General features: G+C 42.5%; 1 protein-coding gene across 3 annotated transcripts in view; it reads right to left on the bottom strand.

Annotated features, from left to right (window-relative positions):
• Nucleotides 1-8,248, bottom strand: part of SLAMF6 (SLAM family member 6) — a 28,366-nt gene extending 20,118 nt beyond the window's left edge. The window contains exon 1 of one of the 3 annotated variants that reach the window (XM_060197670.1): nucleotides 7,656-8,248. In XM_060197670.1, coding sequence (XP_060053653.1) covers nucleotides 7,656-7,704 — 49 coding nt within the window. In that variant the 5' untranslated portion in view covers nucleotides 7,705-8,248. The remainder of the gene's footprint in view (nucleotides 1-7,655) is intronic. The other 2 variants (XM_060197669.1, XM_060197668.1) reach the window with 2 other exon arrangements.
• Between the last annotated feature and the right edge of the window lie 16,218 nt (nucleotides 8,249-24,466).

The following is a 24,466-nucleotide window of genomic DNA, read 5'->3' as shown; positions in this document are numbered from 1 at the left end:
GCTGGTGTGAATGTAAATTGGTCCAAACTCTGTGGAGAACAGTCCAGAGAACTCTCAGAAGGCTAGAAATGGACCTACCCTATGATCTACCTTCAATTCCTCTCCTGGGGATATATCCCAAGAAACCCAACACACCCATCCAAAAAGATCTATGTACGCATATGTTCTTGGCAACACAATTTGTAATAGCCAAAACCTGGAAGCAACCTAGGTGTCTAACAGCAGATGAGTGGCGGAGCAAGTTGTGGTATATATAAACATATATATACATATATATATACATAATGGAATACTACTCAGCTATAAAAAATGGTGACTTCACCGTTTTCAGCCGATCTTGGATGGACCTTGAAAAATTTATCTTAAGTGAAATAAGTCAGAAACAGAAGGATGAATATGGGATGATCTCACTCTCAGGCAGAAGTTGAAAAACAAGATCAGAAAAGAAAACACATGTAGAACCTGAACTGGAATCCAAGAAGGATGTCATCTAAGAAGGATGACAGAGGACCTAGTGGGGGTTGTACTGTTATATGGAAAACTGGGAAATGTTATGCATGTACAAACTATTGTATTTACTGTTGAATGTAAAACATTAATTTCCTCAATAAAGGAATAAAAAAAATTTAAAAAGAAGGAAAAAAAAAGGTAGCAGTGACAAGTGCTGGAGAGGTTGTGGGGACAAAGGATCCCCTCTGCACCACTGGTGGGAATGTAAATTGGTCCAACCCCTGTGGAGAGCAGTCTGGAGAAGTCTCGCAAGCCTAGAAGTGGCCCTACCCTGTGGCCCTGCAATTCCTCTCCTGGGGATATGTCCTAAGGAACCAAACATACTCATCCAAAATGTTTGTGTATGCCTATGTTCATAGTAGCACAATTTGTAATAGCCAAAACCTGGAAGCAACCCAGGTAGCCAACAACAGATGAATGGCTGAGTAAGTTTGTATATATATACAACCGAATGCTAGTTATTAAACAATGGAGAATTCACCTTCTTCACCTCATCTTGTATGGAGCTTGAAGAAATCATGTTGAGACAAGTCAGAAACAAAAGGATGAATATGGGGTGATCTCACCCACAGAAATTGAATAACAAGATCAGAAGAGAAAACACTAAGCAAAACTTGGACTGGAGTTTTTGTATTGCAGCAAAGTAAAAGACTCTGGGGTGGGAGGAGGGTTCAGGTCCTGGATCATGATGGCAGAGGAAGACTTAGTGGGTGCTGAACTGTTATATGAAAAACTGGGAAATGTTATGCATGTACAAAATATTGTATTTTACTGTCAACTATAAACCATTAATCTCCCAACAGAAAAATTAAAAACAAAATAATAAAAAAGACTTTTGAGAACTATGGTAATTATGGGAGATTTAAGGGTCAGGACACAGAAATTTGGCGGTGGGTGTGGTGTGAAACTATACATTGTAATCTTTTAATCTTGTAACAAACTATTCATAAGAAATAAAAAACTATTAAAAAAATGATAACTTAAACTCAAGCCCTAACCAGTGAGTGGGGAATCACATAGAGAAACAACAGCCAGGGGGCTGGGGAGACAGCATAATGGTTCTGCCAAAGATTTTCATGCCTGAGGCTCTGTGATCCTATGTTAAAACCCCAGCACCACCATAAGCCAGAGTTGAACAGTACACTGGACTCTTGCTTTATCTTTCTCTCTGCATTAAAATAAATAAATAAAACAAAGTAGAAAATGTCCAAAAGTTAAAAAAGAAATACCTGCCAGAATTATTGGGCATTTATTTCTATTTTAAATTTTATTTCTTTTAAATTTTAATTTCTTACTTGTAATTTAACATTGTTCTATAAAATAATAATGGGTCTAGTTTCATACCCACACATGGTGTGTGTAAGACACTGTGCTCTCCACCAAAGTCCTGTGTCTCACCTTTTATTAATTTCTGTTTTAAAGATTTATTTATTTTAATGAGACATATACAAAGACCAGAGCACTGCTTATCTCTGGCTAATAGTGATGTCAGGGATTGAACCTGGGATTTCCAAGCCTCAAGCTTGAGTTTCCGGTGCATTACCCCCGATGCTAGCTCCCTGGCCCTTTATTTATATATGCTTTAAAATATAAACAAACAACTTATAAACGGTTGTTAGTGAGCACACCTGTATGAAGATATGATTTGTGGCAACATAAAGGGAATGAAATGAACTGCCTAGTCGTACATTTGTGCAATGTCAGAGCTTAGATGATCTTATTCAAACTAGATTGCTAAAACCCGAAGAATTTAATAATAACCTCCGAGGTAGCGGCGAAAATAACTAAGAAATACACAGAAGAGGAAGTGAGAAAGGAATCACAACTAAAAACTATTAACTGTGCATAAAAAAAGAGAGAAAAGAAGGAAAGATAGAAAACATTAAACATGCAAGAAATAAAGCCTCTTATCTCAGTAACTGCTTCAAATGTAAATGTGCCAGTCAAAATGCAGACGTTAATCAGCATCACTAAAGACATGATTCAATGATTTGCTGTTTTTAGAGACTCACTTTAGGTCCCAAAGAACAAATAGGTCTAACAAGAAGCAAAAGGTCATATGTATATATGTATATATATGCCATATAGAGCGTAAACAATAAAATGAGTATACCAGCTAAATAGGCTAAAAAACAAATTACAAGAGGCAATCAAGGAAATACATGGAGTCTTGCGTCCAGGATGCTTTAGCCAACAACAGATCACACGTATGATTGCCAAGACACTGGCTGCAAAGACACAGCTGCTTTGAGGAAGGCTATCTCAAAAAACCACATTGCCAACCACTTCAGTAGGGATAACCCCCAGGCCCCAGGCTACTTTGTTTTGTAGATCCTGCATGACTTAGATAACTAGTCCAAACCTCAGCATCATCTGGCTCACTCAAATGGTTGGCTCCACAAACATTTTCATTCCCATTCTCACCTCTGCCTCAGATATCAATGTCTACACTTGCAGACACACTCAGAGAGGAAGTTTCTGAGTCCCTCCTTTCAATTCTCTTACGAATAGAGTCCTAGGAACTCCAGAACCTTGTGGCTTAAATCCTAAGCAGCACTGAGAGTAACCTGAGAGTTTTTTTGAAATGTAGAAAGCTAGTCCCCATCCCAAAATCCTGATGTAAGATTCTCAGGGGCTAGATGGTAGTGCATGTTACCATGTGCAATGACCAGGTTCAGACCCCCAGTCCCCATTCAAAGCAGGAAGCTTCATGAGTTTCATGAGTGATATAGTAGTGCTGCAGATCTTTCTCTTTCTCTCTTCCTATTTCCCCTCTCAATTTCTCTCTCTCTCTCTCTCTCTTTCTTTCTCTATCTCTCTCTTCGCCTCCAGGGTTACTGCTGGGGTTTGATGCCTGCACCATTGATCCACTGATCCTGGAGGCTATTTATTCCCCTTTTGTTGCCCTTGTTGTTTTATTGTTGTTGTGGTTATTATTATTGTTGTCACTGATGATATTGTTGTTGGACAGAGAGAAATGGAGAGAGGAGGGGAAGACAGAAGGGGAGAGAAACAACCACCTGTGAAGTGACTCCCCTGCAGGTGGGGAGCCCCGGTTTGAACCCGGATCCTTACACTGGTCCTTGCGTTATGTGACATGTGCGCTTAAGCCACTGCAGTACTGTCCGACCCCCTCAATTTCTATCTCTAGCCAATAAAATAAAAGTAAATACAATTAAAAAAGATTCTCTACTAATTCCTGTGCATATGAACACTTCTTATTGTTGTCATTTCTGGGGATTCACTGCTCTCGGCCAATGTTTTCAGGCAGAAAAAGAGAGAGACTGAGAGAAAGAGAGAGGGAAAGACACCACAGCACTAAAGCTTCTTCCCCCAGTTTAGTGAGGGGCCAGGCTAGAATCTGGGTTACACACAGGAGAAAGCGATTGCCCTTCCAGATGAGTCATCATGCCAGCCCTGTGCATGAAACTTAGACAAGTCCTATCCAGAAAGAGAATCAAGAAGCAAATAAGTCCCAACAGAAGGTCAGCCTCGCGGATAACTGATTCCAGTTGGAAAACTGGAATATATACCCAGCAGGTATATTTGTCATGTTTTATTCTGTCAGCTATATTTTCTGGAAGGAGGAGAACAGTGACCAACCCACTTGAACGGATACAGGCTTTATATTTGCTTTCAGAATTGATTTTATTTGTGCCATACTCTTGGCACAGGGGGTCTCTGGCCAGTCACTCGAGATCCTTCTCACTGCACCAGGGTCTTTGCACATGTCATTGATTCCCTTGGCATCAAAAAAATTTCTTTCCGGGGCCGGGTGGTAGGTTAAGAGCAAGTGGCGTGAAGCATAAGGACTGGCATAAGGATTCGGGTTTGAGCCCCAGCTCCCCACCTGCAGGGGGTCGCTTCATAAGCAGTGAAGCAGGCCTGCAGATGTCTATCTTTCTCTCCACCTTCTGTCTTCCTGTCCTCTCTTGATTTCTTTCTGTCCTATCCAACAACAATGTCAGCAATAATAGCAACAATAATAACAACAATGATAAACAACCAGGGCAACAAAAGGGGAAAAAAAAAGCCTCTAGGAGCAGTGGATTTGTATTGTAGGCACTGAGCCCCAGCAATAACCCTGGAGGTAAAAAAATTTTTTTTCAAGTCTCAAATGCTTTTTCATGAGACCCTGCCTATATAACTCCTCTCTCTCTCTAACTCTCTCCATTATATATATATGTATATGTATATGTATATGTATATGTATATGTATATGTATATGTATATGTATATGTATATGTATATGTATATGTATATGTATATGTATATGTATATGTATGCATATGTGTTCAAAGCATTGCTTAGTTCTGGCCAATGGTGGTACTGGGGGATTGAACCTGAGACCTCAGAGCCTTAGGCATAAAAATCATTTGCAGAATCATTATGCTGTCTCCCTTGCCCTCCTTACAATCTTTAAATATCAGGTTCACTGCTTCTTTCCCAGAAAGTCTTTTTACTCAGTCCAGAACAAGTCTTTTCATTTCTCTCTCCCTTCTGATTTCTCCCAAGTATCACATTTTGTAATTATACCATCACATAACCACATTCTGATTGATGATGGCTGCATATACAACAAATAGGCTGGGCCATGTGACATAGGAGTGTGAATGGTTATGAAGTTACACTCAGTGACATTTACACAGCCACAAATTCCCCTTCAGATTGCCTCCCCCCCCATTATAAACATGACTGTCTATACATTCATGTGACTCTGTAACTGTGTAAGCTAAGTAGAATATAGATAAGTGATTATCGGCATAGAAGCAGGGTTCTCTCACCTGCATGCTCTCTTCCCGGGCCTCAGAATCCCTGTGAGCACACTTATATATATTTCTTCAATGGAATACCTAAAGTATGCTCTGTCTCCTGTCACTGTGATAGGAAGCTAATGACTTAAATGTCTGAGTCTTTTTTTTCTCTTCCTTGTAGTGAGACAGGAACAGTGAATCTATATGGGCTCGTTATGAGAAGTTTCTGTGAAAATGGGAAGAAGGGAATTTTTTTTTTAAGATTTTGCTTACTTCTTTCTTTTTTTTAATTAATGATTTAATATTGATTCACAAAATTACAAGATAACAGGGGAACAATTTCACACCATTCTTACCACACAGAGTTCTGTGACCCCATTCCCTCCACTGGAACCTGCAATGGTTCTCCCAAGGTCATCTATATGGGTTGACTATTATTTCTATATCTACCTACCTATCTGCTTATCTATCTATATCTATTTATCTATCTATCTATCTATCATCTATGACATCTATCTATATGTTTGTCCATTTTCTCCCTATTGCCCTGCCTTCTCTTCCTTTATAAGTCATACCTACACCTATTACTACTTCCAAATGTCTTTCCTTTTTTGCCTATTCTTTCTCTGGATCCTGATGGAATTGAGTTTTAGAGCCCTAAGAAGGGGGATTTTAACATGAGGGTATTCCAAATATTTAGTTCTAGAGATGGGTGTAGGGAACTCTGTGAATGAATTCTTCCTTTTCTGTACCTGCTATGGATCCCCAAGCTCTTCACTCCTCCCCACCCCTCACATACATCTTTGGTCTCACTGGTCATATGTTTGCAGCAAGGCCTTCAGCCTCAGTTCTACTCTGGTCCTCATTGCTTCGTTGCTCTTAGGAAATCTCCTCATGCATAACACAAGATTACTCAGTTCAGAGTTGAAGTCACACTTCCTCTCCAATTCTATTCCCTCCTCCCCCTAATTTTGTCACCTTCTTTGGTGTCTCCTCTCTTACTCCATATCCCCTCTTCATGCTTGATTAACTTTCTCCTTATCATTCATCACTATCCAAGTGATCTCTAGCTATCCATTTCTCACTTACACAGCTGCAGTGTTCTGTCAATGAGGGCAGGTGCTAGCTGTGTTCCTAATGTTTGTCCAGAAACCAGGTCTCAATCTCTAGGCTTATAGACTGACTTTCCCCTCCCTCCACTGCCAGTTAATCTAGCTCGTTCCCTAGTATTCTATGGTGAGTCCTGCTTCTGTTCCTTTTTTCTACCTTGCCTGGATACATATAGGTTTCACTGTGCTTCACACACAGTTGCCCCCTGCTGGTAGATGAATGTGGGGCAGAGCTACTAATCTCTAAACCTCTTGTCTAAAAAAGGAATAATAATGAGACAGTCTCAAAGCTGTCAAGAGACACAAGGGTGTCTGGCAAGGACAATACTTGGTGGGTGCCTGAGGCAGGATAACTTCTCAATGAGTACCAGTTCTTTCTCCCTCCCTCCCTTCTTTTCTTCCTTCCTTCCTTCCTTCCTTCCTTCCTTCCTTCCTTCCCTCTCTCTCTCTTAAATGTTTACGTTTTTAAAAAAATTAATGTAAGAGACAGGGAGAGAATCAGAGCATCACTAGGGTGCAAACTCAGCACCTCATGCTTGCCAACTCCTGAGCTCTAGGGTTGTGCTATCAACATAGGCATTGACTATCAAGTCCTTTATCACTTGCTCTGAGAGAGCTAGTGCTGGGCTAGCTTTCCCATCTCTCATCCAACCTCCTGCCCCATCAGTCATATACTCTGGTCCTTGTGGATCCTGGGTATCCCCAAACAAAACTTGCTGTCTCCCATGAGATGGTTCTCAGGGAAGAAGAAGCAGTCATTGGTAGGCACAGTATCATATAAGCCCTGATTTGTGTCAGAGGAAGGAGATGCAAGCCAAAGCCTTTTTTTTTTTTTCTACTCCAAGGTAAACAAAGACAAAAAAAGAGTAGATCTCATGTTCTGGTTGAGCCCAGACATTTTTGGCTAAACTGAGTCTCAGCTTGTTAATGCTTTAAGTGAGTGAGGTTCTGGAAACTAGGTCACTCACGAGGCTAAAGTAAAAATTACAAGCAAGACAGTACTCTAGATCACAATCATCCTGATTTATAAGTCCTTACCTGTCTGGTCACTTCCTGGATCCCAGCACATAATTCCCTTCAAAGCAGATTCAACTGGAACACTGACTCAGAGCCACTGCACTGAGGAGAGGAGACAACTGGGCAGGGACTATAGGAAGCCCTGTCAGGCACCTTGCTAAATAGATGACAGACAGACAACTTATATAAAGGTGATTCAAGTTAAAACAAGCTAGACAAAGTCAGAGAAGCCCTGAGTGACCACATGAGTTGCCTTATCACTTACCTGTTTCCAGGCGAAGGAGCAGTATGAGGAACAGGAGCAGCTGGGCCATGCTCTGGGAGTGGGACTGTGACTCTGAAAACTCCCTGCACCGCTGCGAACTTCTACTTCCTCTTTCACTCAGAGGCACAAACTGTTTTTACTTAATTGCTGGCCTATTTCTATACATAATGCAGGAATCTTAACTTTAAGGGTGAATTGAAGTTTTCACTGTCAACACACTCTTTTTGCATCATTTACATTTGAGTAAAATATGCTATATTACAAATTGAGTTTCTGTAGTACAATTTTTATTTAGTTTTTTTCCCCCCAGATCATTACTCAGCTTTGACTTATGGTGGTGGTGGGTATTGAACCTGGGACTTTGAAGTCTCAGCAATGGATTTTTTTTTTTTTTTTGTATAACCATTATGCTATTTTCCCTGCTTGACTCTATGTGTGTGTGTGTGTGTGTGTGCTAAGGACTGAGCTGGGGGCTGCAGGTATGTGCTTTGCCACTGAGCCACCTCCTGGTTCAGTTATTATTATTTTTTCTTTTGGTCTTCACTGCTCTAAATTTTTTTTCCCAGATAGAAAGAGAGAAATAGAGAGACAGAAAGAGGAAGAAAATGATACTGCAGCACTGAAGCTTCCTCCAGATGGTGTAGGCCTGATTCTAACCTGGGTTGTGTACATGACAAATCAGGCACACTACCTAGGTGAGCTGTCCCAATCTCCATATTATCCTTAAAATTTTTTGAGTATTTTATTTATTTTGATAGTAAGACAGAAAGAGAGAGGGCTAGTTAGAGAAGGACACACACACACACACACACACACACACACACACACACACACACACACACACACACACCTACCTACAGCACTGCTCCACCACTTGTGAAGCTTCCCTTCTTCAGTTGTTTTCTTTTTGTCACCAGGGATATTACTGGTGCTTTGTGCCAAGATGGCTCCAACACTCCTGGAAGTAATTTCTTTTTTGTTATGTTTCAGTAGAGAGTGAGAGTAAGAGATGGGGGCAGAGATAGAGAATGAGAGATGGAGAGGGAGACAGAGAAAAGGATAGATACCTATAGCACTTCTCCACTGCTCGTGACGCTTCCCTCCCTGCAGGTAGAAACCTGGCTTTGAACCTGGGTCATCACTTATGGTAGTAGGTGTACTTTGCCAGGTGTGCATTGCCTGGCTCTGTGGGATAGTCCTTTCTTTGAAGGTGGTAGAAGTAATTTATAAGGTCATCCAGACTTGTTACATTTTTTGGAAACGAGATCACTGACTACCTTTTTTTTTTTTTTCTGATTAAAGATACTTTACTTATAACTTGTGGACATAAATGTTCCACTATATACTAGAGATATAATGCCATGCATCACAGCAACTCATTTGTCCCCTGCCACCAGATGGCATTTCCACATTGATGGTTTAGTAGGGCCATTTCAGATGTGGTGGCGAGAATACTTAATCACAGCTCCTGCTGGATCAAAAGAGAAAAAATTTGGTAGATTGCAAAGATGTTCTGGAGGTGTGTTGGAGATTTTTCAAGACCACTCAGTTCAGTGATGTGTTCATAGGGCTATAGGATTCAGCACACAGTCATATCCTTCCTGTGATTGATTAAAGTGCGCAGACGCAAAGAAATCTCAGCAAAAGGAATGGTTCATGGGTAGATGGGGTGGGGGTGGAGGATTTTTAGAAGTACAAGTTCCCAAGAGTCTTCTGCCAGGGGAGTGCCACTGAGACTCACTGAGTTCCAGCAGGGCATCATGACAAAGTATGTGGAGTGTTGTTTATGAGGGAAGCTTGTGTGAGCCTAGGAGTCCAGGACTTTTATCAACAACGGTAATATGGGCACCATGTGCCCAGCACTTACCCAAATCCAGAATCCTGGAAGGAAAGCAGGTGTTTTGCACAAACCCAGTAGTTTTCCACAACAGTTAAGCTCAGAGGATAACTTTGTTTAAAATCAGGAAATAGCTGAACTCACAAGATCCAAGTTCCCAATTACTAAAGTCAGCTTTAAAATCACACCTTTCAAAGCAGAGTAGTTTTAGTCCTCAGTGCTAACTCCTCCTCCTCCTCTCTTCTTCTTCTTAACTTTATTTTATTTGTTTATTTATATATTTATTATTGGACAGAGACACAAAGAGAGAGAAATTGAGAAGGCTGGGAGAGATAGAGGGAAAGAGACAGAGAGACACCTGAAAACCTGCTTCACTATTAGTGAAGCTTTCCCCCTGAAGCAGGTGGGGACCAGGGGCTTGAACCCGGGTCCATGTGCACTGTAGTGTGTGCACTTAACCAGGTGTGACATTGCCTGGCCCCCTCTTCTTCCTTTTCTCTCTCTCTCCCCCTCCCTCCTTCCCCTCCCCTCCTCATCCTTCTTATTCTTTTCTTCCTCCTCCTTTCCTTTCCTTTCCTTTCCTCTTTCTTTCTTCCTTTTTTTTTTTTTTTTTGTTATCTCCAAGGTGTCATCATTCCAAGATTTTGTTCCCAGATAGAAGATGAGAGACTGAGGGAAAGATACTGCAGCACTGAAGCTTTTTCTAATGCAAAAGGGTTCAGCCTATAACCTGGTTCATGTCCATAACAAAGCAGATGCACTATCCAGGTGAGCTCTCTTGCCAGCCCTTCCATGTTTACTATTTTCTGGGTTTTCTGATGCCTCTTTATGTTGCAGGCACAGGGAATAATCTTTAAACTCATTACAGGGCTGTATTTGGGAGGAAATAGACTGATGATAAGCTTTGCCATTGATACATGGGCCAAAGAATCATCACCTTCCAGGTGAGGTGGTCCAAGTGTGTACAAGTTTTTGCATCTTCATTGACCCATGAAAATATTGTTCATTGAAGCCTTTTGATGTACCATGTGCAGGGCCAGTCACCATGAGCACAAGTGGTGAGTAAACTCAGACATGGTCTTTGTCTTGATGGTACCTACCATCTAGTGGGGAATGACAGACATTAGTTAGATAGTACAAGGAAAGCAGCTGTGGGGGGGAAGAGCTTAGAGGGTATCATGTAGGACTTGCATCCTGAGGCTGTTGGTTCGATCTCTGGCTTGGCATGTCAGAATGGTGCCCTGGCTTCTATCTTATGTGATACTCCATCTCATATGAGAAAAAAAATTCTTTTAAAATGGGTAGTCACAAGGAGGAAAACTTCAAGACAAGATCTGAAAACTGGCATAAGGCTAATTAGTATAGCCCCTGGGAGCAAAATATGGACATCAGACTTGAGGTGCAGGTGAGGGTAGGGGTGGGGGTAGGATGTAGGAAGACTCCTGTGGGGATGATGCTCAGAGCAGGTGGTAGTGTTCTAGAGGTTCATGTAGATGAAGTGACTTGAGATGTGACAGAGCATCAGAGAGACTGGGACACTGCCACCAAGTTTCCTTTTCTTCTGTAGCCATTTCTGCACCTGCTGACAGTGTTTTTACACAAGGGCTCTGTATATTTTTGAGGGGCGGGGTTAACTGTTTAAGTTCAGCCCAACCAGAAGAGGATGAAGACATGCTGCTGGGGTGCTGGGAGACAGCTTAGAGGTGGCAACGTACAGCCACTCAGAGGTGCTCAGAGTAGAAGCGTGGGGCACCCTAGTTAGGCAATGGCTAGAGGAAGTGGTTTTGGCATTAAAAGCTTCCACCTGTTATCACACACACTTCCTTTCAGCATCTTCTCCCAGAGCCATGCACAGTAATTTCTTCTTGAGGCCTGTACCCCTAGTTCTGTGGCAACAATGATTAAACTCCCCAGACCCAGATTCTGTTTCTGAGGACTCCTTTCTTCTCCATTGTCAGGGCTGGTGGGACTCCAAGGGTAGGTCCCCAAACCCACTTTCCTTCCTTCCTCCCATTATCTCTTTCAGAAGCTTATGTTACAGCCTGAAATCTGGTATAGCGGCTAAAGCATTAGACTTTCAGGCTGAATAATGTCTTGAGTTTGATCCCCAGTATCACATGTGCCAAATTGATGTTGTAGTTCTTTCTCTTTCTCTCATAAATAAACCTCTCTCTCTCTCTTTTTTTTTTTGCCTCTGGTTGCTGGAACTTGGTGCCAGCACTATGAATTCACTGCTTCTGTTGATTTTTTTCAATAGGACAGAGAGAAATTGAGAGGGGGGGGTAGATAGAGAGAGGAGGAGAAAGATAAATACCTGCAGACTTGCTTCACTGATTGCAAAGCAACCCCCACCCCCATAGATGGGGAGATGGGGGCTCGAACTGGGATCCTTTTGTGGGTCCTTGCACTTCATACTATGAGTGCTTAACACAGTGTGCTACCACCCGACCCCCATAAATAAACTTTTTTAAAACTAAAAATAGTATTTTCTTTATTTAATGAGAGAGAGAAAATGCAGAGTATCTCTCCAGTATATGCAATACCAGATATTAAAGTGGCATGCAAATCCTGTGCTCTACTTCTTCCCCCCGTTCTTTTATTGGATAGGACAGAGAGAAATTGACAAGGGAAGGGGGATAGAGGGGGGGAGAGAGAGACAGAGAGAGAGAGAGACACCTACAACATGGCTTCATCATTTGTGAAGCTTCCCCACTACAAGTGGGGACCAAGGACTTAGTACCATTAGAACTGAACTGAGTGCACCTCAACACTCAGCCTCTGGCTCAGTTGCTCTACTAGTTTAGCTGTTACTTCCCCTACCCCACCCCACCCCAGTTCCCACAAATATTTCTTAACTTGAAGAAGCATCAGGTGATGGCCCTGTAAGTGAGAGATGACTAAGAGCCCTTATCAGGCAAGGAGGTGGTTTAACCATTCAGATCCCGTGTCCTCTCTGGAGTCTACCCTCCTCCAGCTACCAGCCTTTGCTGCCCCCTGGCTTCTGTTCCTGGTACCGTTCTCCTGCCTCTGCAATACTCTTTCGATTTAGCTCCCCCTTTCAGTCTCATGCTCCTGGATCCCATGGCCCCATGCTTGTTCCAGGCTTGCCTGTTGTCCAGATTAGCACAGAGCTGTTATATTGCTGATGGCTCCTTATTTTACCTCTTTTTTTTTTTAAATTTCCACCTGGGTTATCACTGAAGTTTAGCGTCTACATGATGAATCCAGTGCTTCTAACAGACTTTCCCCCCTTCTCCCTCCTTTCTTCCTCCCTCCCTGTATTCCCTCCCTCCTTTCTTCTTCCTTCTCCCCCCCCCCTCTTTTTTTTTGTCGTTCTAGACTTTTATTGTTGGGAAGTTTCTTGATAACTGTTTCGATTTCTTTTTTTCCCTTCATTTTTTTAAAAAAAATTTATTTATAAAAAGGAAACATTGAATAAACCATAGGATAAGAGGGGTACAACTCCACACAATTCCCACTACCAGAACTCTGTATCCCATCCTCTTCCCTGATATCTTTCCTATTCTTTATCCCTCTGGGAGTATGGACCCAAGGTCATTGTGGGATGCAGAAGGTGGAAGGTCTGGCTTCTGTAATTGCTTCCCCGCTGAACATGGGTGTTGACAGGTCAATCCATACTCCCAGCCTGTCTCTCTCTTTTCCTAGTGGGGAAGGGATCTGGGGAAGCAGAGCTCCAGGACATGTTGGTGGGGTTGTCTGTCCAGGGAAGTCTGGTCGGCATCATGCTAGCATCTGGAACCTGGTGGCTGAAAAGAGAGTTAACATACAAAGCCAAACAAATTGTTGACCAATCATGTACCTAAAGGCTGGAATAGTATTGATGAAGAGTTAGGGGTCCTCCATTTTGTAGATAGCTAGTAGGCATATTTTAGTTATATTCCAAAGGGCCTGTGGCCATACAGTTTTTTTTTTTCCCTGAGCCTGAAATCTGCAATGCAAGCGGATCCAAGTTATTGTCTGGGGAGGTGATGTCATGGTTGGAAAAAGGACTGGAAAGCTGGATCAGGGAAGAGAGTAGCTCCCTAGTATGGGAAAGGGGTATAAATATTGTTAATTGTAAACCTCATCAATTTGATCTGATCTGGGGCCCATATTCAGCGTAGGAGCCTATGTGACCTCTGTATCCTTGTAGGTTTGAGTTCACATTCTGTGGTCCTCAGTAGGAATGTTTCAAGCTGCCCCAATATCAGGACCCATTTCCTCAGGTGGTAGATAGATTATGTTAACCAGCCTCCTTTGGGGGATGGAAATTCTCTACCGTTGTTGATCCATATTGAGGGCAAGGTCCTACAGGGGCCCCCAAAGGGGTCCATTTTATTGTTCCTGATGGAAATGACCACTGAAAATGGAGAGAGGGATCTATCCAAGGTCTAGGCCCATTGTGTCTGTTTGGGAATCCCAGGACTTCCCTACTAGGGCCCCAGCTAATGGGGTGGCCTGACAGTGAGTAAAGAGTCATCATTAAAGTATGCCAGTCTCCTGGGAGTATGGATCGACCTGTCAACACCCATGTTCAGTGGGGAAGCAATTACAGAAGCCAGACCTTTCACCTTCTGCACCCCACAATGGTGTTGGGTCCATACTCCCAGAGGGTTAAAGAATAGGAAAGCAATCAGGGGAGGAGATGGGATATGGAGGTCTGATGGTGGGACTTGTGCGAAGTTGTACCCCTCTTATCTTATGGTTTTGTCAATGTTTCCTTTCTATAAATAAAAAATTAAAAAAAATTAACAAATGCCAGTCTCTTGCCCTTATTCAGCTTTTGTAGCCCTTACTTTGATAAGTCCTCACTTTTGATTAGCTTTTGAATGAGTGAGGGAAGTATAATAGGAAGTAGGTGAGGAGTATATGTAGGTCTAAGTAGAAACTCTTTTATTAGGAACTTTATGGTGTCTTTTTAGGCCTTTCCACTAGCTTGCTTCATATACTGACTCACTGCAGACTATTGGGCACTTTTGCTTTCAGGTATATATTTTGCCCTAACTTATGGATACATGTGAGCATATGCTTTATCTCATGGGACCTGGTCTATATCTAGGTTTTGAGGCTTTGTTAGGAAGTGAACCACCTGAAATGGAATTAGAGATTCTTATGAGAAAGGAAAGGTCTCATCTGAGTAATGAGGCTGAGGAGTTGACACTCCACACCTGGCATATCTGGACATAGTCTGAAGTGAAGCATGCCAACGTGGTACACATTGCACTGATTAGGTTGGGATCGGCAGATGCAATATCATTTGGTAGGAATTGAGAGAAGCATGCAGGAAAATGAGCCCCACCCTAGAGGTCCCAGGACTGGGGGAAATATAGGCTCTACAGAGGAAGTGAGAGTTTCCTGCTGTCTTAGGGTTTAAGAAGGCAATAGATAGTTTTTGCTATAATCAAATTATTTGGCAACTGTGTTAACTTTGAAAATCCCGTTGTTAGGATTTGTTGTATCATACATGACATCACCATAATTTATGTCTTTTGACATTATTTGTATATAGCTGTGTCTTATAAAGAACTTCACCAGTTGCTTCTGTTCTTCCTGGTCTAAGCTTTTAGGAGAGTCAACATTTCAAAGAACAAGTCATTATTAGAAATGTCCTAACAATTTGAGACCACTGTTAAAATTCAGTCTTATTGTAATGTGTGTGTTCTACCAGGTGTGCCCCTTACCTCTTCTCTTCTTGGAAAACCAAAACAAGGCACACAATAAAAATAGATGCATTAGTAACTATTTTGTGTGTGTGTATTTTCTGAGAAATAGTCCATAACATTGTCTTTTCAGCACTTACAAAAAAAAAACATTTGCAGATAATTTTTATTAATGGAGAGTTACAGGGGTGAGATGGTGGTGCACCTGGTTAAGCATACACATTATAGTACTCAAGGACCCAGGTTCAAGCCCCTGGTCCCTACCTGCAGGGAGAAAGCTTCACAAGTGGTGAAGCAGGGCTACAGGTATCTCTGTCTCTTTCCTTCCATGTCTCTCCTCTCTCAATTTCTCTCTGTCTTTATCCAATAATAAATAAATAATATTCATATTTAATATACTGGTGGAAAGGAGGTGAATGAAATTCAGCATATACCCTGGGTGGGAGCCCCAGGAGTGAATCCTGGTTTTAGTTATTTATTTAAAATTTTTATTTATTTATTTAAAAAAGGAGACATTAACAAAACCATAGGATAAGAGGGTAAAACTCCACACAATTCCCACCACCAGATTTCCTTATCCCATCCCCTCCCCTGATAGCTTTCCTATTCTTTATTCCTTTGGGAGTATGGACCCAAGGTCATTGTGGGATGCAGAAGGTGGAAGTTCTGGCTTCTGGAATTGCTTCCCTGATGAACATGGGCGTTGACTGGTTGATCCATACTCCCAGTCTGCCTCTCTCTTTCCCTAGTAGGGTGGGGCTCTGGGGAAGCGGAGCTCCAGGATATATTGGTGGGGTCGTCTGCCCAGGGATATCTGGTCAGCATCATGCTGGCATCTGGAACCTGGTGGCTGAAAAGAGAGTTAATGTGCAAAGCCAAACAAATTGTTGACCAATCATGGACCTAAAGGCTGGAACAGTGCAGATGAAGTGTTGGGGGGTACTCACTGCAGACTATTATGTATTTTTGCTTTTCAGGTATATATTTTGCTCTGATTTATGGATACATGTGAACATATGCTCTATCTCATGATACCTAGTGAATCTTGGTTTTATTATTTATTTGGATGAGTAGAGAAGCCTTTCCGTGACTCAGTTTCTTTACTTACAAAATGAAGGGCAAATTCATTTATGACAGAGGAGTGGGTGAATTTTAATCTTTCTATGGCCTTGAAATGAGCCAGTACATTTATTTCATGTACTAGTAATATGATTCCAGTTTATCTTAGAACAGAATGACTAAATGTAGGACTCTATTTTTTATTTTACACTAATTGGTTATTTGCCCCTTTTAGTTGCCCTTGTGTCCAATTACAAGGGTCACTGGGCTCCCTAAATGTCTTATTCATGCAACATTGAATACAAATGTTACCAAACTAATAGCCTGACATGCTCCTGGTTGACTAGAAACATCTTGTTGGAGAGGGAATTGTGTATAGAAAGTTATGGGTAGGGGGCTGGGTGGTGGTGCACCCAGTTAAGCACACATAGTAGTATGTGCAAGGACCATGGTTCAAGCCCCTGCTCCCCAGCTACATCAAGGACGCTTCACAAGCGGTAGAGCAGGTCTGTGGGTGTTGGCCTTTCTCTCCCCTTCTCTATCTCCTCCTCCCCTCTCAATTTTCCTTTGTTATATTGAATTAAAAAAATGGGGATGGGGAATGGCCACCAAGAGCTGTGGATTTAGTGTTGGCACCAAGCTTCCACACTTACCCTGGAGGAAAAAAAAAAAGAAAGAAAGTTATGGGATTGGACAGGGAATTGTGTATAGAAAGTTATGGGTAAATGTTAGCTATTGTGGTCATAACAGCTCGCTATCCCTCACAGGGAAAATAGATAGGAGGCAAGTCAGGAGGTCAAGGAGAGACCACATGCAATTGAGTGCACACAGAATTTAAGGCGACTCTTTTTTTCCCTCTGCTTTCTTATTTTACTCATTTTTTTTTCATTTTTTATTTATAAAAAGGAAACATTGACAAAACCATAGGATAAGAGGGGTACAACTCCATACAGTTCCCACCACCAGATCTCCATATCCCATCCCCTCACCTGATAGCTTTCCTATTCTTTAACCCTCTGGGAGTATGGGCCCAAGGTCATTGTGGGGTGCAGAAGGTGGAAGGTCTGGCTTCTGTAATTGCTTCCACACTGCACATGGGCATTGACAAGTTGATCCATACTACCAGCCTGTTTTTCTCCCTAGAGGGGCAGGGCTCTGGGGAAGCGGGGCTCCAGGACATATTGGTGGGGTCGTCTGCCCTGGGAAGTCAGGTTGGCATCATGGTAACATCTGGAACCTGGTGGTTGAAAAGATAACTAAAGTATAAAGCCAAACAAGTTGTTGACTAACCATGAACCTAAAGGCCGGAATAGTGCAAATGAAGAGTTGGGGGGGGGGGGAAATGTCCCTGTTTTATAGATAGCTAGTAGGCCTATTTTAGTTATATTCCAAAGGGCCCATGACTATACCAATTTTTTTTTCCCCTGAGCCTGAAGTCTGATATGCAGGTGGATCCAAGTTATAGACTTAGATATCCTCCTCACCAACTTCCTATTACACTTCCCTCACTCACTCCAAAGCTAATTTTATCAAAGCAAGGCAACTCTTAACATTTATGCAGAGGTGACACATTGACAGTTGGAAAAATAGGTAATAAACAAAATGACTGAGATTATCACACTTAAAAATTATCTGTGAGCAAGATAGATTATGTTGTTTGCCCCCCATAAAATCTTGTCAAAAAAAGAAAAAAAAACCCCTCTATTTCTCACTTGCAAAGATCTGTCCAAGTTCAGGTCTCTGAGTTGATGGGACTTAAACTCAGAGACCATGGGAGTCTGGGGGTGGATTTGGGAGCTGTCTGACAAAGAGTTGGTCCTCACCATCAAAGAGAGGGTGGTTTTGCTCTTTGATGCATTTTTTCCAAGTTTGCAAGTCTCAATAGAATGTTCTAGTCAGAGCTCAGGACTTTTAGTCTTAGTTCTTTGTCAAAATGCACTAATACACACACACACACACACACACACACACACACACACAATGTGCTAAGACTTTAATATGTTTTGTGAGGCTTAGTGAGGCTCCTGATACTTGGGCAGAATCAAAAACCTAAATGCACACAGCTAGTTTTCCCTCCCTTTCTTTCTTTACAATTTTTTTTCTTGCCATGTAGGCTTTTTTTTTTTTTTTTAAACTTTATTTATTTATTGGATAGAGACAGCCAGAAATCAAGAGGCAATGGGGTGGTAGAGAGGGAGAGACACAGAGAGACACTGCAGCCCTCTTCACCACTTGTGAAGCTTTCCCCCTGAAGGTGGAGACTGGGGGTTTGAACCCAGGTGCATTATAACATGTGCACTCAACCAGGTGCACCACTACTTGGCCCCCCTTCTTTCCTTCCTTCTTTTCTTTTCTTTCTTTTCTTTCTTTCTTTCTTTCTTTCTTTCTTTCTTTCTTTCTTTCTTTCTTTTCCATTATGTTATTCTTTACCAGAGCACAGTTCAGCACTAGCTTATGATAGTGCTGGAGAATGAACCTAGGGATCTCTGAATCTCAGACATGACAGCCTGTTGTATAAACTATTGTGCTAGTTCCCTCTTGCTAGTTTTTAACCACTGACCACCATAGTGCAGCTTCCTTAGTCTCACCTTATCTGTTCAGTGATTCTTGTATTATTTTTAAATCTTTATTTATTGGATAAAGACAGCCAGAAATTGAGAAGGAAGGGAGAAAGGGGGAAAGAGACAGAGAGACAGAAAAACACCTACAGCCCTGCTTCACCACTTATGAAACTTTCTCCCTGCAGGTGGGGACCAGGGGCTTGAACCCAGGTCCTTTCATACTGTGTTGTTTTAACCGGGCTGGCTTCATGGGAAGGTAACAGAGACAACCAGAGACACATGGCTGAGCTGAGAACACAGTTTAATCTTTATTCACAAGCGGGCAAACATGTGCTCTTCTGTCTTTCTCCTCCCACGGCAGAGAGGGACTCTTAAACTAATCACCACACAGATCTGTCTTGCATCCTTCTCCTCTGGCCGCTGCGGCAGGAACTCAGGAAGTACGTAGGATAGGGGGCAGGGAGAAGAGAGTAGCGTGAAAACTAGCAAGGGCTAAACCAAATCTCCTGGTGGGGGGAGCGCTAGACCAAACCAATGTGAAGCATAACAACAATACTGTAATGTGTACTCTTAACCAGGTGTGCCACCACCTGGCCCCAATTCTTGTGTTATTAATAATGAAAAATTTTACTGCTCTGTATCAATTTATCAGAAATGTTTATGTCTTGGATCCCTTGTTTGCTATGACACTCACTCAATAAACTCAACTCAGCCCCATATGTAGAGACCTGTTGGGCTGCACCACGAAGAAGAGAGAGAGGAGATATGGAGCAAATGGGGTACACAAATCTTTATTAATGGATCAGGAGGGGGTGGCTCAGGCCACGTGGAATCAGCCGAAAATGGCCGTCCCCGATACCTCACCACCCGGGGGAGAGAGAGAGTGAGAGGGCGGGCACCGAGATAGAGATAGAGAGAGAGAGAGAGAGAGCGTGGAAGTGGGAGGGCTTTATTGGGCAACCACCAGGAGTGACGTGACGGGACAGGATTGGTTGAAAAGGGCACAGGGAGTGGCAAAACCTGCATCTGTATAATTCTCCAACAGAGACCCATATCCAGGCTCCTTCTCTTGCTCCTTCTCCTTCTTTTTGCCTCCAGGCTTATCACTGGGACTCGATGCCTCCACTACAAATCCACTGCTCCTGGAGGACAATTTTTTTTTCAAATATTTATTTTATTCCCTTTTGTTGCCCTTGTTGTTTTATTGTTGTAGTTATTATTGTTGTCGTAGTTGTTGGATAGGACAGAGAGAAATGGAGAGAGGAGGGGAAGACAGAGAGGGGGAGAGAAAGATAGACACCTGCAGACGTGCTTCACCGCCTGTGAAGCGACTCCCCTGCAGGTGGGGAGCCAGGGCTTTAACCGGGATCCTTATGCCAGTCCTTGTGCTTTGCGCCACCTGTGCTTAACCTGCTGTGCTACAGCCCGACTCCCTGAGGACAATTTTTTTTTTAATTGGATAGGACACAGAGAAATTGAGAGTGGCTGAGAGATAGGGAGGGGGAGAGAAAGATAGACACCTGCAGACCTGCTTATATCCAAGCTTCTTTAATGAACAGACACACTGATTAAATACACAAAAACAGATTAAATACACAAAAACACTTTTTGTTGCTTTTAGTTTCCTCAAACAACTGTTATCTGTACATAGTCATTCAACAGGTAAAGTTTGTGACTCAAAGTGTAGTTATTGGGGACACAACAGGTAAGGCATGCAGTTTGGTAGATCATACTGAGTTCCTCTTGATGACAAGAAGTCTGGACCTCAGGCCCTAACTTTCCAAGTTTCCTGACCTTCTTTGAGTCAAACAAAGTCATAAGAATTAATTTCTGGGAGGCGGGGCTACGAAGCAGCAGCAGCTGTGTTTCTCTCTTCTTTTCTCCTGGGTCAACTAGGAATACCAAAGGAGGTCATCTGGGATCACAACAAGACAGAACTATAACGAATTCAGGAACCCACCAAATCATTGGTGAGTGCAAATACATGTGGCTCATGGACAGAGAGGAGCCTAGGGAGAGATTAAATGGCTGGTAATAGTCTGGAAGTTTACCAGTTGAGACACTACATCCAATCTGTTTCACCAACAAAAAGATGGCTGAAGGGAGGAGAGGACTCCCCTAAGACTTACCAAATAAAACTGTGAGTCTCCATTGCTACTGCCCTCAGAAGCAGGAACAGCAGGGGGGAGGCCCTGTGCTGACACCAGGGGACAGAGAACTAACCAGGAAACTCAGGAGAAGATCTATACCTCAGTGGCCTAGTGGCAGGGCTGTGAGAGTCTCTTTTCATAACCACTGGATTATCTCTGCCCCACCATGCTTTATCACTTGGTCAGGAGTGAGGGATCAAGATAAAAAGCCTACTTATAGTTTAAAAGCCCTCAGGCTCCCATAGTCTACAGGGAAGAAAAAGAACAAAAGAGGCTTTTAATTCACTGTGCTCCAACTCAGGGATTAAAATAATATTGAAAAAACTGTCCATTTTCACAATCCAGGCAAGAGTGATCAGTAATTTGAAAAGTGCTGAGAGAGGGATCTCATAACGTACTATATAGAATGGTTAAACCAACAAGGAGAAATATTGGAGAAATGAACCAGGACAAGAGTCCAGCTAAAATCCCCCAAAGGTTGAAGCACAAAATAACGAAGTCAATATCCAAACACTAGTTAAGGAAATAATCACAGGAGTGAGTAAAGAGTTTGAAAGAATTGTCATCAGAAATGCAGAGACAACAAATGAGACTATGGAAAAAACCACTAATTATCTCAAGGTTATTAGAGAGCTGAAAGTTGAATTAGCTGAGCTAAGGATACAACTAGCTGAACAAGCTAAAACTCTATCAGAACAGGGTAACAAAATAGATGAACTCCAGGAAACAGTAGAGGGGAGAGAGAATAGAATAAATGAGGCTGAAGACAGAATTAGCAAGATCAAGGACAAATTAGAGACAACTAAAAAAGAAGTAAGAGATCTCAAAAAGAGATTAAGAAATACTGAAAACAAAAGCAGAGACCTATGGCATGACTTCAAAAGAAATAATATACGTATTATTGGTTTACCAGAGGAAGAAAGAGAGGGAGGGGAAGAAAACATTCTTCAAGACATAGTAGCTGAGAATTTCTCTAGTCTAGACAACATCAAAGACATAAAGATTCAAGAAGCCCAGAGGGTCCCAAACAGAATCAACCCAGACTTAAAGACACCAAGACACATCCTATTTAGACTGGAAAGGAGTAAGGATAAAGGAAGGCTCCTGAAGACTGCAAGAGAGAAACAAAGAGTCACGTACAGAGGAAAACCCATAAGATTAGCAGCAGACTTCTCCACACAGACACTACAGACCAGAAGAGAATGGCAAGATATCTATTGAGTGCTCAGTGAGAAGGGCTTTCAACCAAGACTACTTGTATCCTGCTTGTTGTTTCTCTACCTGTGCAGTTTTTGTGCTCATTATTGATGGCCAGCAGGTGGTGCTATTGTGATCTTTAGGTTTCTCCTGTTTGTATAATCTGCAGCTTGTGGGATGGGGTGGGGGTGGGGTGTTGCTTTGGGTTGTCTTGCAGTCACAAATGCCCTGTTTTATGTTTTGTCCTTGCTTTGAATTCAGAAGGCTAAAGCCCCACTGAGTCAAAGACTGAGAGGTTTTAAGCCTCTATCTTTTCTTCTGGCACTAGGAACAATGTTACTTGCCAAAATGGTGCTCCTTAGTGCCTGCACTGCCCAGAGCTCTGATTTGACTTTGCTGTTCTTCAACCCACACCGGCACCTCTTTCCAGTCCAACTGCATGCATGCACCCACCTGAGGCTGCAGCACTTTCAGCTGTAGATTATGACTTCAGTTCGGTCTCTTGTATTTATTTGTTGTTCTGGGAGGACAGGTGATTTGATCCCAGTTATTCCATGGCCACGTCTCCCAGAAGCCTCTCTTAAACAATATTTTTATTTATCTTTGGATTGAATCAGAATAAGCGAGAGGAGAGGGGGAGGTAAAAAAGAGAGAGGGAAAAAGAACACCTGCAGCATTGTTTCACCACTCATGAAGCTTTTCCCCCTGCAGGTGGGGCCCACAGGCTTGAACCTGGGTCCTTGTATATTATAACATGTGTCAACTTTACCAGGTGTACCACCTTGTGTCCCCCATCTCCCCTTTCCTCTCAACTTTTCTCTGTCTTGTCAAGTAAAAAAGAAAAGAAAAAAAGAAAAAAAGGCTGCCAGGAGCTGTGGATTAGTAGTGTCAGCACCAAGCACCAGTTATAACCCTGGTGGCAATAAATAAATAAATAAATAAATGCAAAGAAAGCAGTAGAACCCATAGGAATTGCACTTGACAGGTCATCTGGGAAGAGAGGAAGGACACCACACAGACTGAACGGGGTCATCTGCTTTTGCCCTAAGTTTCCCTTAATTGGCGTCATTTTCTTAAGAATCATTTGCAACAGTCTCTCCTACCTGTGGAAATGTGGAAAGAAATGATAGTGAGCTGTGTCATGAACCATTACAGAGACAGCCCTGAGGCTAGGTTAGTTTAATACTATGTGCCTTGGTTTACCCATGTGTAGAATGGGAGTAACAATAACTTCCGCCTTGAATGATGAAATGGGTGTTGCCACAAGAATATGCCAACATATGGACCAGACCTGGGCCATGATGTCAGCTGTTGTTACAGACATGAACTATTCATGAGGTGCTAAATCAGCCAGGAAGCTCAGGAAAGTGTCCATCTTGTATGCAGAGGGTCCTGGGTTCATTCTGGCACCGAATGAAAGCACAAAGACAAAATGGGTAGAACTCCACATAAGTCACACTGATTGAAGGAAGTATCTTGTCCTGCTCATCTTGACTGCTAGAAGGTGCTCCTACGCTTTCTATTTAGTGCATGGTTTAAACCAGCAGGTAGTCTCACTCAAGATCCTGTCCTCCAGAGTGTCATGATGCCCCATCATTCAATACTGTACCCTGAGGACAGGGAAACAAGCCATCCTCCTCACTGTAAGGAAGGAGGAAATGGGTTAGAGTGAAAGAAAGGGGGAAAGGAAGCAGAAGGAGCCATAAGTAACCTGACTTGTGAGTCCAGGGGCAGCCCAACTGGGGAGTCTGCATTTGATTGGCTAGTATAGGGGGTATAAATGGACAGGCTAGCAACCCTCTAGCCATCAGTTTATTGTGCTATATAAGAAGGGAGGTGGACCTGCTGGTGTATTTGGGGAATCACCCAGAGTCACACAGATTCAGGTGTCCTCACCAGGGTGCTCCTTTTCTCCCTCTTCTTCATGCTTTTCCTGGTTAACTCTGTCCCTCCAGCTCCTGTAACCCTGCCTGCTCTTATAAGATGGAAGGTTCTTTCTGTTAAGTGTAGTTTCTGCTCTCCAGTCTGGCACTGTTCATGGGATTTAATTCTGGCCAGCATATATGGGAAATGCTTCTGTGACTGTTCACTGGAACGCCCTGCTCAATCCTGGGAAACCCTTGGAGCCACGGTAGGACAGCTGCGGGTACCTACGTTCCATATGAACCCCATGCTATCAGTCAGGGCTGAGCTGCAGGGACTGGGGTGATCTTGTTCATCACCCACACGATCACTTATCCAGTTCCTTCTGTTTCCTTCAGGGCCTCTTGTTCTGATAGTTAGATTGCCTGTGATTCCTCTAAGAAATTAATGAAGCTTTTATTGATTCTCCTTAATCTTTTTTTTT

The sequence above is a fragment of the Erinaceus europaeus genome, chromosome 9 (genome assembly GCF_950295315.1).
Source record: "Erinaceus europaeus chromosome 9, mEriEur2.1, whole genome shotgun sequence".
Taxonomy (NCBI): Eukaryota; Metazoa; Chordata; class Mammalia; order Eulipotyphla; family Erinaceidae; genus Erinaceus; species Erinaceus europaeus.
Note: the sequence above shows the minus strand (reverse complement) of the source record. Positions and strands in the feature narration are given on the sequence as shown.